General features: G+C 40.0%; 1 protein-coding gene across 1 annotated transcript in view; it reads left to right on the forward strand.

The window, feature by feature from the left end:
* FCRL5 (Fc receptor like 5) overlaps positions 1–19,449 on the forward strand; it is a 47,019-nt gene that overhangs the window by 21,209 nt on the left and 6,361 nt on the right. Inside the window, 6 exon segments of the mRNA XM_055139910.1 lie at positions 1,983–2,261; positions 7,936–8,214; positions 14,596–14,874; positions 15,946–16,029; positions 16,032–16,214; positions 17,833–18,111. Of these exon segments, the coding sequence (XP_054995885.1) occupies positions 1,983–2,261; positions 7,936–8,214; positions 14,596–14,874; positions 15,946–16,029; positions 16,032–16,214; positions 17,833–18,111 (1,383 nt within the window).

The raw sequence follows: 19,449 nt of genomic DNA on the forward strand, positions 1-19,449 counted from the left end.
TTTCAGGAAAATGCCTTGGGTAAGCCTGAATTGATAGAATAGTGAGTTAGCTCACAACCAGGATTTTCTTTCAAAATCTGGAGAACCCTAGCTGTAGTGAATCATAGGCTTTGGCTCAGGTGGTATCACCTCCAGATTCATAGCTTTGCTTAGAAGTTCTGAGTGCCTTTCATAATATACTCTCAGCAACTTGGGAATTCCTGTGAGTAAATCATAAATAATAATATTTACAGTCTGATAAAAAAAACTCTCTTAAAATAACTTCAAGACAATCTCTGGTGATAAAGAAATGATAGACACCACTTTTACTTTGTTGAGGTGATACTCAATCTTGATTTTGCTGTTAATCAACAAAAGTTTAACCATTTCTATTTTGAGGTCTTTTACTACCACACACACAAAAATCTGTGCTCACCTTCTTTTTATTTCTTCACCCAGTCATCTGCATTAGTCACTGTGGCTATCATCACAAAACTAAGCAGCTAAAACAACTAAAATTCCTTTTCTCAAAATTCTTGAATCTGGGAGTCTAAAATAACAGATTAGTGAATGAGTGTACATTGAGTATATTTAGTAAGATGTTCCAGTGTGCCCTAATAAGACCTTTTATGTGTGTACAAGGAGGTAGAAAAATCTCTAGTGTGTCTTCCTCTTCTGATAACACCATACTAACTGATTTGGGAACCACACTTATTACATTATTAAACTTTAATGATGTTCATAAAGAACTTATCTTCAATAACAGTAACACTGAGAGTAACGTTTTTTCACCATATTTGTCAAGTCTCATCACAGCATCCTAATGCCCTTTTCCTGAGGATCACTGAACAAATGTCCAAGTGTTGTTTCTCTTCTGGTACTCATTCTTCAATCAGCAGTATGCTAGTACCACACCCCTAAATGTATGGACAAGTTCTCCTTCCCTATACCCCTCTCTTCTAATCCCCAGTATCTGCAGAAGTCTTTTACCTTTTGTCTCCTAAAACTTCTGGTATGTTTGTTCCCAGTCAACTTTAGTATCTCCCAAATCATTTCTCTTTAAATGGTTATCTTTGTCCCAGCTCATGTCTAATTGTTAACAGTAACAGTGTACAAATGCATGTAGAGACAGTTAACAAAATTACATTCTTCTCCGAAGACAAGCATAGGTTTGGGAAGGCCAGACCACATCCCTTCTTGACCCATATTTGAGGCCATGTTGCACTTAAAGCTTTCAAGGCAAGGAGAAGAGTGATTTGTATGTCCCAAATCCTCCACTCATAACACATCAACATACTTTAAGAGAATAGTGTGCTTCTTCATTTGACTAGGATTCATATGACCTTAGCCTGGCTGGTCATGGGCATAGCCCACAGAACAGGTGTCCTAGCTTGTTAATTTAGATATAAGGGAAAGGAGTAATAGGCAGAGCCCCAAGGCCAACCCAAGAGAATGCAAACATGGAGAACAGGGACTGACAAGAAAACTCAAAATGCTATGGGTAGATGTGACAGTGCCTGGAAGATAAAAGACTTCTCTCCTCCCAGGGGCTGGAGCGATAGCACAGCGGGTAGGGCGTTTGCCTTGCACGTGGCCAACCCGAGTTCGATTCCCAGCATCCCATATGGTCCCCTGAGCACCTCCAGGGATGATTCCTGAGTGCAGAGCCAGGAGTGACCCCTGTGCATCGCCGGGTGTGACCCCAAAAAAGCAAAAAAAAAAAAAGACTTCTCTCCCAGAGGCAGTTTCTCTGGAAAACAGGATTGAGATCACCTAAGGAGGGAAATCCAGAGGAAGAGGCCAAATATCTAAAGTAGTGATGGGAAAAGAAAGGATAGTAATATAATAGTAAGGAGAACAGGGCAGAGTAGCTGAGGAAAGCCTAGTTTGCTGCCAGACCATAAGAGGAGAGTTAAGCCTAATCTGGACGTTTTACTAACCTCTGACTGGGGTGCACAGGAAGTAGCAAGAACTACTGTTGACCATATCCTTTTCTCCTCCAGAGCCCGTGTCCATTCCTGTTTTCACTCTGCACACTCGTGGGGCCCGAGTTCTTAAGGGGCACATGGTGACGCTGCACTGTCAAGTCCAGAGAGGCTCACACCCAATCTTGTATCAGTTTTTTCATAATGATGAGCTTATTAAGGATCTAAAAGAGACTTCAAGCAGAATAAAGTCCTACAGCTTCTCTCTGAGAGCAGAGGACTCTGGAAGCTACTACTGCACAGTCAACAACGGTCAGGGGGCCCAGCGCAGCAATATTATGCAACTCTCTGTCACGGGTAAGACCTAGTCCATTGATACTCAACCCTCACCTCTCTCACTGACCCTTTCGTAAATGTGTCCCTACCTTCAAGCTACCTCTGCTTCTTCCACAAACCAATCCAATGTAGCTGGGAGCACTTGGATAACTGGAATAGACATTTGCTTCTTCGAGCCTCATTCCTTGCACAGCCCCAATCCGTGATGCCTGGCTAGCAGAGCAAGTAATCCCCAATGCTTGCTGAAGCATTTTCAGTTAGCGTCAACTAGGGTCATAGGGTGAGGGAGGCAAACAAGACAAGGACTAGAAGCAGTACTGAGTACCATGTGTGAGAAAACAAAGATGAGCCCTTTTTGCTGCTTCAGCTTACTGTGCCAAAGTTATTTTTGTTTATTTGGTTTTTGGACCACACCCCACAGGACTCAGGGATTACTCCTGGCAGAGTTTGAAGGCCCAGATTGGATTCAACCTGGGCCAGCCACATAGAAGGCAAGTGTCCTACCGGCTGTACAGTCTCTTTGGCCCTGCCCCAAGGAAGCTGTCAATGATATAGGAATTTTAGGGCCTGAATATGTGGATCAAAAATAGGGAGCCACTTTTCCTGTGTGATGCCTCAACTTTGATTCCAAGCATCTTTCCACATTGTAGAGTGAGATCCAAGACATTGCAAATGTGACCCGAGGCACCACAAGAATGTGACCTCTAGTGAAGATAATAACCAATTATGCTACCCCCAGTTATTGTTGCAGCAGCAACAAAGTGGAGGAAAGAAAATAGTGATAATGTTTAAATTTTTTATTAAGCCTTAATATTGTGCCAGGTGCAATTGGGGGGAGCACCATATTATTTAGACTTATACTGAGGGCATAATCTAGTTCTGGGCCAAGATGAAAGACTATATCAGATTTTTTTCTAAATATAACTTAGGGAATCATTTATTCACAAGACCCCGAGTTCAATCAAACCCTTAGTTCGATCCCAGCACCTAGTCAGTGAGGCCCTGATGACCTCTAGTACTTCTGGGCCCAAGTAGCATTATATCATCTGGCTTTGCTGGTCAAGAATCTGCAAGAATGTCTCCTGGATGCCCTGGGCACTGATTTAGAGGCTCACACTTTGTCCCCAAGAAAAAGTCTGAGGGCAAGCCAGAATCCAATTCCTTGAACACTGATAATGAAAAGATTCTAAAAGAAGGATCCATGGAACCTTGTAAAGAGATATTAACTGAAATAAATAGAGACAGTTTGCTTCTGTTATCATCTCTTATCCAGAATTCTAAGGAAGCTAGAAAAAATGACATCATTCTAAAATTCTCTCAGAATTTATACAAAGGCTCATTTATTCACTAATACTACTTATGTGATACTGTATACCAGACTGATGAAGGTCATGATGTATCAGGAGACATAAGTCTAGATTAACATGGCCCTGTGCACCCAATTCTAAATCTAATAGCAGATGTAGATGAACAACCAATAAAATACAGATACAAGGGAAAAGCTTGCACATCTTGGAGTGAGATTCAGGTACTGACATCTGAAGCACAGCTCCAACTAGGCTGGGAAATAAGAGCAAGTTCCTTAGAAGAGCTAATGTGAAGTCTGGTATACAAGGAGGATGTGTGGAAACATTTTAGGAGAAGGAAAAGGTCGTTTCAGGTAGAGGCATCAGGTACTAAGCAAGTGCAGTGAGGGAAGGATAAAATTCTCAAGGAACTAGAATGATGTAGGTTCAGATGACTGTAGCATAGAGTTAAATGAGGATGAGGAGATGAAGTAAAATAGAGGCATATCTTGACCCTAAGAGGTCTTGGGATTTACTAAAAGAATAATAGTGAGTCCAAAAAGGGTTTTATTTGCTTGTTTGTTATGATGAACCACTAGATTTTAAGACTTTGTAGGTTTTAAGATGACAGTTTCACACCTTGATGAATGTATATACCACACCAGATACACTTCCAGAGTCCTACCATTCACCACCATCAACTTAACTCCCTCTGACATTTATTGACTGTTATTTGACTGCCCCATATCCTTTTTAAGAGGTATATATTATTTATTTTGTGTTTTATTAGTTTGTTTACTTAGTTCATTTAAACTCCACATTTGGGGCTGGAAACATAGTATAGCAGGTAAGATGTTTGCTCCTTGGCACTGCATACTTTCAGTAATGCCAGGAATGATCCATGAGTAAACCCTGAGAACAAATAGATATGTCTCCCAGAAAACAAGCGAAAATATTATTTAACTCCACATTTAAATTCAACTATTTCTCTATATGTTGTAATAACACAATCATCTCCAGGTTCATCCATGTTGTTTCAAAGGGCAAGATTTGATCCTTTATATTGCTCATTGCACTACATTGGCTATATTTACAACTTCTTTTTCTACTCAACTATAGATGGGTTCTTAGGATTATTCCATATTCTGGCAATTTTAATAGTGCCTGCAAAGTACAGATTGAAGGATTAATTAGACAACCTGAGGTGATGAACTTCTGAAGATTGTATCTGAAATATAGATGATTTCTAATTATGCTTTAAAGGTTAGGGTTACTTGTAGCTGCTTATTCAATCATATTTGTGGCATTTATGGAAGGTTTTCATACATGGGAGTTTCATGACAACTTTGGAGTGAAGGAATGGAAAAAGAAAGAACCGTTCTGGGAGAAGCCAGGAGTAGAGGAAAGTTGCCACAAAGAAAGCATCTAGCAGAGCCATACGCAGACTGACTCCGAAAGAAAGAACCCCCCCACCCAAGCACAATGGCACAGAGGAATGACGCTCTGCAACTCTATAATATAGAAACCAAGGAAAGTGCCATTTTATGTAATAATAGCAAGCATGATAGATGATGAAAGAGAAGAACTGGAGAGGGGGGGAGAAGAGAGAGAGAGAGAGAGAGAGAGAGAGAGAGAGAGAGAGAGAGAGAAGAAAAGTGCCTGCCATGGAGGCAGGCAGGCAGGCTGGGGGAGTGGGAGTTGGAGGGGTGATGGGTGATGGGATGATGGGGACACTTGTGCTGGGAAATGTACACTGGTGGAGGAATGGGTTTTGGAACACTGTATGACTGAAACCTAATCATGAACAGCCCTGTAAGGGTTTACCTCACAGTGATTCAATTTAAAAAATTATTTAAATTAAAAAAAATTTTTTTTGCTTTTTTTCTGGGTCACACCTGGCAATGCACAGGGGTTACTCCTGGCTCTGCACTCAGGAATTACCCCTGGCCGTGCTCAGGGGACCATATGAGATGCTGGGATTTGAACCCAGGTTGGCCGCGTGCAAGGCAAACGCCCTACCCGCTGTGCTATCTCTCCAGCCCCCAAATTTAAAAATTTTTTAAAACAAAAAAAACGGAAAGAGAAGAACTGAATTCCATTCCCATATCTGGCCACAAAACACTAAGTACAAAAGCAAAATAATATAGAAGAATCAGAATACCTAGGTGTGACTTCCTCACCATTTCCTAGCTAATCAATTTTACCCCCTTGTCCCCTTCTTTCATCTATAAAACAGGGATAATAATAGCTCTATCTCATGGGATGACTTTTATAATTAGTTAGTATCTGCCTACATATGTTTACAATGCATGTATAACATACACATACCAAGCACAAAAATTAAAGAATATATTATTACTGCAGAAGAGGATTTACTCTTGAAGTTGTGGGTTCCTGAGTATTTTATGAAAGACTTACATACAAAACCCAAATGTTTAAGAAGTTAATGTTTATTGTACAGTTTAAATAGATGGATCCAGGTACAGGCCTCTCCTCTTATCCATGCACAAAATCATTTACCTGTTCCTCATGCCTGGACCAGAATATGATGGATCAGGTCCCTTCCTTGTCATTTGCTCACCTCCAGTGTACAAGGGCCTTGTCTTTTTTTGAATTTATTTCATTGAATCACCGTGAGATAGTTACAAGCTTTCATGTTTGGGTTACAATCTCACAGTGATCAAACACCCATCCCTCCACTAGTGCACATTCCCCAACACCGATATCCCGGGTATACTCCCCCTTTCCCACCCTTTCCCTGCCTCCAGGGCAGACAATATTCCCCATACTCCCTCTCTATATTTGGGGGCATTATGGCTTGCAACACAGACACTGAGAGGTCATCATGTTTGTTTCATTATCTACTTTCAGCATGCATCTCCCATCCCAACTGGTTCCTCCAGCCATCATTTTCTTAGTGATCGCTTCTCTATTCCATCTGCCTTCTCCCCTCCACTCATGAAGCAGTCTTCCAGCTATGGGGCAATCCTCCTGGCCAAGAAGGGCCTTGTCTTGTCCCTATATATATTTTTTGTCCAGTGTGTGCTTTTCTTTTTTTTTAATTAATTTTTATTTTATCACCATGTGGAAAGTTACAAAGTTTTCAGGTTTATGTCTCAGTTATACAATATTCAAACACCATCCCTTCACCAGTGCCCATATTCCACCACCAAAATCCCCAGTATACCCCCACCCCCGTCCCCACCCCCAACTGTATAACTGATGAATTTCACTTCACTTTCTCTTTACCTTGATTACGTTCCATATTATAAAACAAAGCTCACTATTGTTGTTAGAGTTTTCCCCCAAGAAAAACAGCCCTACTAAGGAAGCATTTGATAATTGGTTTTCCATTAAAAGATTGTATGTTTTCAGTTTTTAGAAAAGGTCGCTAATGCGGCCGCGGTTCGGATGTGTTCCAGTCCCGCAACCCGGAGCCGTGTTAGTTGCTGCTCAGTGTAGCCAGGGCTCCATCTGGAGAAGGTGTACCTGCTGTACCTCCTCCATCTGGATCCCTGGTGTTGCTGGCCCAGTTTTGGGTCTGGAGCATTTCTCCAGCCGAGTTGCTCACCAGACTGCCTGGTCTCTTCTCTCCAGTGTGTGCTTTTCCAGCCTACTACTCCCATTCCCAAGCATCCCACTATTAAACAACTCAGTACCTTTTCGACTGAATATCTTTTTCCCTGGCAAGATTTTAAATGATCAATGAAATTAACTAGATTATCTCGTACCCTTCCTTTCACTCCCACATTAACTTCTATTATAAGAATCTATTATTATCATCATCATCATCAATATTATTGTTACCTACAGCAAAAATTATGACAAATTAATAGATTTGTTGGGACAAATGAACAATAAGATTATTTTGAGGTCAAAAGGCAAGGGTGGTAAGTAAAGAGTTGTTTTTGTTGTCTTTTTGTATTTGGAGAGGATTAGATACAGCTAGAGAGTTTTGGAAGAAATAAGTGAGATAGAGAATTTACATCCAGGATAGAGGTGAGCTCACTGAAGGTCAAGAACAAAGGAGAGGCTTCCCTTGGATAGACAGCGGGACTCATCTGGAATCACAGAACAAAGAAGGCAGGCTGGTGTAGTGAGGGTTGGCTGTGACTGCAGCAAAATAAAGGATGACAACATCAGAGGGAGTTCCCCTGGAAAACAGAATTGAGACCACCTAAGGAGGAAAGAGACCCAAGAAGGGAAGACAGAAATATTCCAGAGATAGTTCAGTTCTGATAGGAAAGGAAAGATCAGGAGAAGAACATCAAGGATAGGAAAGAACAGCTGAGGATAGTATGGATGGCAGCTGGGCCACTTTGAGTTCAGTGGCGATGAGCCTGGGCATTCGACCTCTGACGGGCATAGTGGCAAGAGCTACTTGTTGATCGTGTCCTTTTCTCCCTCAGTACCTGTGTCCCCTCCTCTTCTCACTCTGCAAACTCCTCGAGCCAAAGCTTTTGTGGGAGACACAGTGACACTGCGCTGTGAAACCCAAAGAGGCTCACACAACATCAGTTACAAGTTTTATCACATGGATGTCATCCTGGAGGAAAGATCGATCCCCTTTGGAGAAGGAGCATTCTTCAGCTTCCCCCTGAAGGAAGCTCATTCGGGTAGCTACTATTGCACAGCCAGCAATGGCTTTGGCTCCCAGCGCAGTGAAGCTGTGAACCTGTTTGTTGCTGGTAAGTCTTGGATTTCTGCTAATCTCTCATCCTTTTATTTTTCATTTTTAATTATTTTATTTTATTTTCATAAAGTTGTTCACAACAATTCATTGCATTTAATATTCAAACATCAATCTCACCACCATGCACCTTCCCACCACCATAAGAGGAAAGTGTGTGAAGAGTGTTGTATTTAATCCTGGAGCCATTTAAGCCCTTATGTAAGAGATTACAAGCATGAATGTTAAACCCAAACAAATGTGTGCTACTTTTGGTACATCAGTGGGCTAAAGTATGACAGGTCCAGGAATTCTAAAATTTAGAACATGATTATAGAGCAGATTCACTCTTGTGTATGGCCTATGTGACTTTCTTCTTGGCCATTAATGAGATTATATTTTGCCAGGGGCAGATTATGGGTGTGACTGCCACACTACTGGAAAACTAGAGAGCTGAGGGGAGGCGGCCCAGTCCCACTCTCAGCGAGCTTGGAGATCTCATTCACGATTCCCACATACCTGGGTTTTTCTGCAGGGTCTCTCATGGGTGAGGCTCATCCAAGCCTGTGGAGAATGGCCTTGAGCATGAATGTGGTTGAGTTCTGGAGATTTTCGGCTGCCAGGGTTCTGCTGGGGCAGGGAAGGAAACTCAACCCATCCCCTTCTGAGTTGCCCTGGTGAAAACAGCCTGGCATGGGGTCAGGACGTTCTATGTCCCTCTCTCCCGGAAGCTTTATTTCAGAGTCTCTGGATGTTGGCTTTTGACAGTCTCTCATCCTTGACCCAGATTCCTCTCATGTCAATCTTCAGAAGTTGCAAGGACCTTCCAGCTTCTATCCCTACTCTCTAAGAGCCCCTCCTGACTCCCCATCACAGAACTAGCCACATGTAGGCTTCAGTCCTCAGGTAGCCTTTAACATACCCCTAAAATAATTCAGTGCATTCACCAATTGTTTCCAAATGAAACTGTTCTCCAATTACCTCATCATGCCCTATAAGTTTTAGTTCCAAATTAATTTTCTTTAATTCAGTTCACAGAAACATCTCATATTTCCTCACTAACATATCTCAACTTAACTATAGATGCAATTAAATGAATAAGCTGTGGAGAAGACATTACTCTCTCCAAAGAATTCCCAAGATGTTCATGCTTCCCCTGGGAGGTTGGGTGAGGCAGGTCTGGTGGTGATGGAGAGAAAGAAAATTGTTCCATGTAAACCAGGTTCTCTATATTCTTGAGTTTCTGTGATTCCTTGTTTCAATTCACTAAAATAAGAGTACTTTAAAAAATATTGTTCTTGAAATTTTTTTCTTTTTGTTTTGGGGTCATAACTTGTAGTACTCAGGGCTTATTTCTGACTCTGCACTCAAGGATCATTCCTTGTGCGGCTCAGGAAACCATATGTGATGCCAGGTATCACATCCAGGTCTGTCACATGCAAGGCAAGTGCCCCACCCACTGTGCTATCACTCTGGCCCAGTGTCTTTAAATTTTTGTTGAAATATGACATACTCTAGAAATGTATGTCCACCTTCAATGCACAGATCATGGACCTCCATCCAATAAAAAAGTGTGATTTTTATAATAAAATGGGTTCTGTTTACATTTTGGCTTTTTGCTTAATAGAGAGGAGAAGTTCAATTTTCTTTTGAAAAAACAAAAGGTGAAAGGATAGTTTTCTTTTATGGGAAGAAGAAAGTTTAATAAAATAAACTGAATCTTATCAGACCATTTTTCATTAGAGAAAAAGAGAGATCTCAGGAATTTTCAGCAAGAGGGTATATGCTATAAGAGTAAGAAAAATAGGAAAGATCATTGAAGAGCAAAGTTAATTGAAGAGCTGAATATGCCTCCAAATATAATTATTTTTCAAAAGCAGATTATCTTGAAACCCAGTGACCTAGAAGCTATGTTTTGCTCTGTCCTAGTTTATTATTTTCTTTCTATCTCTCTGCCCCATAACTGCTGCTGCTCCTTTCCACTTATTCCCTCTAGCTCATAATTATCTTCCCTCAAAACTTCTATTAATTCTAGCATCAACTGTCTTAAATTCCAGGTATGACATATTTCTCTGTATTTCAGCTTCATCCTCAACTACCAATGTTATTTGACTCATAGCTAGAGCAGTACTTCAAACTCATGTACATGAAATTTCTTTCTATTTCCCTATGTCTTTTTAAAAATCTTATAAATTAAATTATATCTTTACTCCAGGCACAATATTCAGTATTTTTAAAGCCTTAAAATTAAGACACCATGATTCATAAAGTTGTGATTGAGTTTCAGGAATACAATGTTCCAAAATCAATCCCCACCAACCCAATCACTTTCCTTCCACCAATATTCCCAGGTTCTCTTCCTTACAGCTTCAAAGCATTATGCAGATTCAATGTAATTTCTAGTCTAAATAGCAATGGCATTCTTCCAGAAATAGAACAATCGTTACTAAATTTTGTATAGAACTATAAAACTTTACTACTTGTCAAAGTAAACCTGAATGAAAAAAAATCATGAGATATTATATTCCCTGATTTTGAGCTACTTTATAAAAGTAATAGTCAAAACAGTGTTATACTGCAATAAAAGCAAGTAAAATCAATGAATTAAGATTGAAATACCAGAAATAAGCGCTTATGTTCATTTATGGGAAAGCATTAAGAGCATTAAATGGAGAGAGCAAAGTCTTTATAAATAGTTCTGGGAAAACTAGTTACCAATAAAAGACTTAAATTAGTACCAGACACAATAGTTTACTAAAAAAGAGCTGGTTCTATAAATACTTTTAAAAAATTCCATAAACGCATCAAAACTATTATTCCACAGGAAAATTGGTTTCTGTGATATGTTTGACGATTTGACTCCACTAGCAAGTAAAACAAAAGCAAAAATAAACCATTTGGAGCACAGCAAACTAAATGTCTTCTGCACAATAAAAGAATGGCACCGCATCAGTTTTAGTCTTCATCACATACCTGGTCCTCAACCAGCATCTGGAACCTAGTGAACAAAAATGTAAGAAATTGTATTTTACAAAGAAAAGTCAATTTGTCAGAGGGAGAAGCAACAAAAGAACAATAATAATCTTGTGATTATTATTTCATAATAGAGAAAAATAAAGAACAATAAGAATTGACTTAATTTTTTAAAAGATAGTTTTGAAAATTTCCTCTTTGCATATATTTAAAAATACTTAGCATACCATGAGGAACCAGAGAGATAGTATAGCAGGTAGGGTACTCCCTGCATATGGCCAACCCACGCTCAATCCCTGGCATCCTATATGGTCCCCTGAGCACTGCCAAGAGTAACTATAGAGTGCATAGCCAGGAGTAGACCCTAACCATCACTGGGTGTGGCCCAAGACTTTTTTAAATCAACTAATAGACTATAGGATGACATAAGAATAAATGAGTTGAGAAATAGAAGAGGGATTGCAAGGAGAGGCTGAGGGAAAAAAATAGTTAATTATCTAAATAGCTCAACTATTTAAGACTAGACAGGGCAGTAAATGAAACAATAAACTTCTGCATTCATCTGATGATTATTCTGACTACTATTGATAAGAAAGGGAGAAAACATATCAGTGCACTTGTTAATCGGTCCAAACTTTTTTTTAATGTAGTAGTACTGCTATTCAGCCATTGATTAAGCTGATTGAATTGGGCATGAACTCCACATTACTTTTTTAAAAATTCAGAATTTTAATTTAATTTAATTTTACTGATTCTTCATGAGATAATTCAAAGCTTTCCTGCTTTAGTTTCAGTCATACAATGATCAATCACCCAACCCTCCACCAGAGCACATCTTCCACCACCAAGGTCCCCAGTATTCCCCCCATCCCACCCCTCCCCCTGCCTTTATGGCAGACAATCTCCCCTATACTCTTGTTTGTATTGCTTGTTAAGAATAGCATAAGATGTTGCATGGCCACAAGAGCAGCTGCGTGTTCCTGGAATTCTAAATTTTAGATAATTAGGGTCTGGAGAAATCTCTGCAATGAGCTGTTCAGTTCGGAGATTCTTTTGTGTGTCTCTGGATCATGGCTGTTGAGGAGCTTAAGTAGCAGCCAGAGACAACTTATGAGGAGTTTATGACCCCTCTAGGATCCCATGGGGATGTGGGGATGAGAGGCGGTTTCAAACTTTTGAAGATCAATTTTATATCACTCCTATAACACTCATCTCCAAAAACCCCGCTTCTAAGAATCTTTTCTAAAAATGTGTATACACACCTGTATACTTATGTATATTTCAAATATTTATTTCTATGCATAGTATTATACATTATTTCATATAAACAGCATTTTTCTTTTTTTTTATTGAATCATCATGTGGAAAATTACAATGCTTTCAGTCTTAAGTCTCAGTTATACAATGCTGAAACAACCATCCCTTCACTAGTGCCCATATTCCACCACCAAAAAAGACCCCAGTATAACTCCCATCCCTCCCCCCTACCCCCTCCGCCCCCACCCCCGCCTGGGTAACTGATAAATTTCACTTTACTTTCTCTTTACTTTGGTTACATTCAATATTTCAACAAAAAAACTCACTATTATTGTTAGGAGTTCCCCACTAGAGTCAGACCTGCTGTGAAGAGTTAAGAGGTTTTGGATTTCTGTATTTTAGCAACTAGGTCCAGGGAAATTTCTTCAAGAAATTGGATCATTGCAAGCTTGTAACTCTCATCTGTGGTCCTCATAATATGGAATATGGCGGTCGCCACGCCCTTCCCCGACAGCAAGGAAAAGGCGCAAGAGAAAAACCTTTCCCCTCCTGGGCAGGCGTGGGGTTGCAGCTTCGTTCTCAGTCTGGAGACATTCTGCAAGGAGCTTCCAGTACCAAAAGTAGTTTAGCTGGCCTCTGGAATCATGCTCATGCAGCTGCGGTGAGGCCGCACACGTGCAGCCCCCGGGATCACATCTCAGCGGGACTAAATAGCATTTTTTATTGGAAAACAGCAGCACCATAAATGCTCATTAATGGGAATAATATGTGTATTATGGTCATTCATACAGTGGAATACTTGTGGTTGTTATAATAATTAAGCAATAGTTACCCAAAACGATCATATTATAATTTTAATACTGCATTTTACGCGGCCTGGACCCCGTGTCAGGCTGTTTCACTCAGGGCACCCTGGACGGGGGTGGGAGTCAGGTGAGACTCCTCTCTGCTCCAAAGGGCCCCAGCACCCGAAAACCTCCAGAGCTCAATTGCCGCCACGCTCATGGCCGCTCTCCACACACTCGGGCTGAGTCTCACCCACAAGTGAACCTATTCCTGGACCCCGAGGCTGCAACACTTCATACCACACACCCTGCCCATACTCTAAGAGTACCACACCACATTTTATGGAGTTCAAAGTAGGAGGCAACCAATCTTAGAGGGAAATTTTTTTTACAGATAGATAGATAGATAGATAGATAGATAGATAGATAGATAGATAGATAGATAGATAGATAGATAGATAAAAGCACACAAGGCTCAACTTCTAACAACATGTTAGTGATCTCTTATTGAAGGGCTTAATGACCCCTGGGTGAAATACAGCAATCTTCACCGACTTTCCTCTAAGGATACTTTTTTGTAGCATTTTCAGCAGTTTTTCCTAACAAACGATACAAAATATATTATTTCAGTTCAACTTTGGGGCAGGGATTGGGGTTTGGGATGGAAATATCCAAAATATGGTGGTGGGAAAGTGTAATGGTGGTGGGATTGGTGTTGAATTTAAATGTAATGAAACATTGTGAACAGTCCATTGTAAGACTTGCTGTTACTATTTTTGGCATATCAAATACGCCACAGGTAGCTTGCCAGTCTCTGCCGTGCGGGTAAGATACTCTTGGTAGCTTGCCAGGCTCTCCGAGAGGGGTGGAGGAATCGAACCTGGATCAGCTGTGTACAAGGCAAATGCCCTAACGCTGTGCTACCATAAAGTGTATATTTAAAAGTGAATGAAATATATTTTATATGGTAACATACATTATTACTATATAATGTATATACATTATAATGTATACATTATACATACACATAATATGTTGCTAAAAGGAAAAAAATCAGTTCATGGACCTGTATATATATGTGTGTGTACATATATACATATATATATATATAGTGGTCCAAAGCACTGTACAGAACTTTTGTGCTTATTTGTTATTTGTGCTTATTTGTGCTTATATGTTGATGAGTGTAACTAAGCATTGAAAGGATAAAGAAACTCTACTGAGTTCACCTCTAGAAAATGAAACCAAAAGAAATGAAAATATTTTTATTTTTTCCTTGTGCAATTTTCACTTTATAGAAATTCAAAGAATTTTGTTTCTAATATGGAGGGCTTTTAAGTTTGGAAAACAAATACTGGCATCAACTAACTCATTTTTGCCCTCAGTTCCAGTGCCTCGCCCTGTCCTCACCCTCAGGACTCCGCAGGCCCAGGTTGTTGTGGGGAACTTGGTAGAGTTCCACTGTGAGGCCCAGAGAGGCTCTCCCCCGATCCTATACCAGTTTTACCATGAGGATGTCTCCCTGGGGAGCAGCTCAGCGCCCTTAGGAGGAGGAGTATCCTTCAACCTCTCTCTGACCACAGAACATTCCGGAAAATACTACTGTGAGGCTGATAATGGCCTGGGGGCCCAGCACAGTGACAGAGTGTCACTCAGTGTCAAAGGTAAGTCAGTCAGCCCTTCCCTTCCAACTCCAGCACAAACAGAAACAGATCATCTCCCCAGCATTCCACGGTAGCCTCAACGCTAGGTTCCATGGGGCCATTTGCTATGTGGTATCATCACAGCTCATCTGCTATCTAATTAGCCTTCTTCTGGGAGTTCTAGGTTCTACATTTAATTGGTTGGGGTTTATTTGCATTTTTTAAAATTTTTATTAGTGAATACAGTGCCCCAAAACAGATGAATGGTTAAAGAAACTTTGGTACATCTACACAATGTAATACTATGCAGCTGTTAGAAAAGATGAAGCCATGAAATTTGCATATAAGTAGATCAGCATGGAAAGTATCATGTTGAGTGTAATTGGGTTTTTTTAAATCTCCATTAACCTATAAAAGACCAGCATGTTCTCTCCTTGGCTCATGGGGAGGTTTACTGTGAGGCCAGAGAGTCTTTCCCCTGATATTCTGCCATTTCACAATGCTTTAACTGCTCCTGTACCAGAACAGCTCAGGCTACCACTCAAAAGTCTCGCTAAAATTTTTTCAACATCACCATGCTGCCTTCTTACATGTCCCTATTCCATTTAGCTTTAATACTTTCTCCCACCTAACCATGTTGTGGGATATCCTTCTAGTTACACCCATTCTCACCTCAGGTTTGGCACCACACTCAATCTAACTCATTCTTCTATTATCCCATGCCTCTAGTGCCTGCGTGATTACTCATTCAACACAAGCCACCACCTCATTCACCAACCTCTCCAGGTCAGTCTCACACCCACACATACACACACTATTTCACTTATCTGACCAAAATTTCCTCCAGCCATGCCTCACAGAAACCCCAATTCATTAATACTTTTACTCCCTTCTATATTATGACTTCCCTGACTCCTACCACTCAAATTAATTTCTGACTTGTATTCATCCTATACTAAATCCCTTCTCTCCCTAGAGAGCTGTGCTCTGAATGATACCAGAGGTCCAGAAAAACATTTTCCTGTTTTAAAATTCTTTACAATGGATCAACATATTGGAATAGTGGTTGCTGATGGTTTTATCTCCCCTCAGTTCCACTGTCCCACCTGTCCTCACCTTCAGGTGTCCAGGCTGTGGTGGGGGACACAGTGGAGTTTCACTGTGAGGTCTGGAGTGGTTCTCCCCAATCCTGTACCAGTTTTATCATGAACATGTCTCCCTGGGGAGCAACCCAGCTCCTGCTGGTGAAGGAGCATCCTTTAACATCTCTCTGATGGCAGAACATTCTGAAAACTTCTCCTGTGAGGCTGAAAATGGCCTGGGAGCCCAGAGAAGTGAGGCAATGACCCTCAATATCACAGGTGAATTGGTCCTTTCAACCAGCTGCATCATCAAGGACTGATTTCCTTCACCCGTAACAGATGACAGGCAGTACCAACCCTTCTGTACATTCTTGTGGCATCTTGCTGCTACAGAGTCTCCACTGGGAAGTCAGAATCCCTTCCGAAGTTATTGCTTTGGATCCTGGACCTTCCAGTTCTGAGTTTTATCATTCTTCTTGACTGATAATAATTTCTTTTAAAAACGTTTTTTAGAACACAGACTATATTACAATTTGCAATTATGGTACAAAGGGAAACTAAAATGTTTTTCATATGGGGTTTTCCTGCACAAAAAAAGAGGTTTAGCCATTATCTTGTCCAGGTTATTCTCTCATTTATCCCTGAATGGTCATCACTCCTGATCTCCTTTAATCACCAGGTATGCAAACACGCCCCACATTTTTATATAGCATGAGTAGTCTCAGAAGAGAACAGTCCACTCTTAAAATTGTTATGTGCTTATGTACTTATAAGTATATTCATAATTTATTTATCTTTGGCTTTGAACCACATAAATTTATAATTTAGAATAATTTACTATTCTTTCAGAATACTTATTGCTATGATAAATACCAAAAGTTACAAAAGGAAAAACATTGAAAAGTGAGTTTCTTTCTACCTCAATTTAGACATTTACATAAACATATACTTCTAAGATATAGCCACTGTGATATTAAGTATATTCTAGAAATATAAAACTATATTATAAATCTAAAGGCATAGAATTGTTAGGGCATTAGAATCATATTGAAGAATTATGAAACTTGCATTTTCATTTACAAATACATCTTTAATTTAGATAAGCTATACACGTATATCTTTAATAGTTTCTGTTTCCATAGCCAGTCACCTAGGCTATCTCTAGTTTGGGGCTATTATTCAAATTTTATAACAGAAATGCCCATAATAAGATATTTTCATGCATTTTATGTTATTACCCCTTTATAAAATAACATTTCCTTCATATTTACTAGTCAAATTTTATATGGGCATTTTAAATTTGGTACGTATTGACATATTGTCATTCAAGGAAGCATTTCAAATTTTCATTCCCACCTTAAGTGTATCAAGATATCTATTTATACAAAACCTCATAAGTTTTGTAATTTTCAGCTTTTCAGAACTGATGAGTGATTTCATTTGTGAATATTTAACTAATAATAAAATGATCATCTTGGTTTATGTTTCATGACCATTTGAAGTTTTCAGTGACTCATACCAATTTCACACTTTTCTGTCAGATGTTTTTGTACACTGAAAAGCCATTTGTAGTTTAAGTTCATGATCTTTGTCTGTCATAGGTATTTCAAGATTTTTCCAAGATTGATATCTAAAGCTCACCATTTGTTAGTAATTTTTTTCTTTTATAAATATTATGGGGAATGGAGAGATAGGGGATAGCCCAATGGTTTGGAGTGCATACTTTGCATGCAGGTTACTAGGCTCCATCACCAAACAATACATGGTTCTCTTAGCACTGCTAGGGACATAGGGCTAGGAATTGGCTCATGCACTAATGAGTCTGGTTTCAAAACATGAAAATAAATACTATGAACATGTTAAAAATAGCAGCTTCTATTCACATTTTCCCTCTCAGTTCCAGTGTCTCTCCCAGCCCTCACCCTCAGGGCTCCCCGGGCCCAGACTATGGTGGGGGATGTAGTAGAACTTCACTGCGAGGTGCAAAGTGGCTCTCTTCCCATCATCTACCGGTTTTACCATGAAGATGTCATCCTGAAAAATAGTTCGGTCACCTCTGAAGGAGGAACATCCTTCAATCTCTCTCTGACAGCAGAACATTCTGGAAATTACTCTTGCCAGGCCATCAATGATGTGGGAGACCAGCTCAGTGAGGTGGTGGAAATTTATATCACAGGTAAGTATGTTATACTTGGGCTATAATTGTGAGAAAAAAATCTCCAAACATATGGTGAATCCTCATTATGCTTGGCCAGGACAGTGCTTCTCAGAGACAGAGCTAGGAGTGTTCCATATTATTTTCTAAAGCATTCCTAGAGTGATGGTCCTTGAGGAAGATGAGGAGGTTGGTAAAAAGTATTACCAGATATTGTGGTCATCAGCTGGCTGCTTCTCTCATTGCTCACTATCAATCTGGACAAGGTATTCCTCAACTTTTTCAAAATTAATTTTTAACTGTCATTTACAAAGTTATACATAGTTGAATTTTAGGCATAGAGTATTCCAACATCAATCCCACCACCATGTCTCTACAAGTGTACCCAGGTACCCTCTAACACCACAGGTTACCTCCTTGACAGGCACATTTTAAAGTTTGACTGTTATAGTTTAGATCTCATACTTTATGTTATTGGCTTTTTTGTTTAGATATATAGATATACCATGCCTCTACGTCGCCCATGTGACTGAGGCCCTGACCCATATCCTGATGCATTTGATCTATCTTTCACTATTCTCACACCTCCCCCACCCCGCCCGATTTTTTTTTTTTTTTTTTTTTGCTTTTTGGGTCACACCCAGCAATGCTCAGGGGTTACTCCTGGCTTTGCACTCAGGAATTACTCCTGGCGGTGCTCAGGGGACCATATGGGATGCCGGGGATCGAACCCGGGTCGGCCGTGTGCAAGGTAAACGCCCTACCCGCTGTGCTATCACGCCGGCCCCCCCGCCCGATTTCTTTTTCCCCTGTCCTTATGTCTATACTTTATAGTCAAGGGCAATCTAATTATATCCACTTTGAAACCTTTCACTTTCTCATCCTCATATTCTTAACACTGAAATTAAGTGAGGTTATTCAGTATTTGTCCGTTTGGCTTACTTCATGTACATGATATCCTCTAGCTCCATCCAAATTGCTGAAAATTTCATTATTTCATTGTTCCTTGCAACTGAATAGTATTCTATTTTATTTATTACTTTACCTGTGGCTGCTCAGGGGTTACTCCTGACGCTGCACTTAGGAATTACTCCTAGCTGTGCTCAGGGGACCAAATGGGATGCTGGGGATTGAACCCAGGTCAGTCGTGTGCAAGACAAACACCCTACCTACCATACTATCATTTCGGCAATATTCCATTTACTTATATACCATAGATATTCTATTATCTGCTCATTTTTATTTGGACACCTAAGTTGATTCCATAGCATAGCTATTGTGCTTAGTTGCAATGAATAATGGGGTGTGCATGTCTCCTTTTCAATGACCCTTTTTGTGTCCTAGGGATAGAGAGTGAGA

Source organism: Sorex araneus, chromosome 5 (assembly GCF_027595985.1).
Source record: "Sorex araneus isolate mSorAra2 chromosome 5, mSorAra2.pri, whole genome shotgun sequence".
NCBI classification, from domain to species: Eukaryota; Metazoa; Chordata; class Mammalia; order Eulipotyphla; family Soricidae; genus Sorex; species Sorex araneus.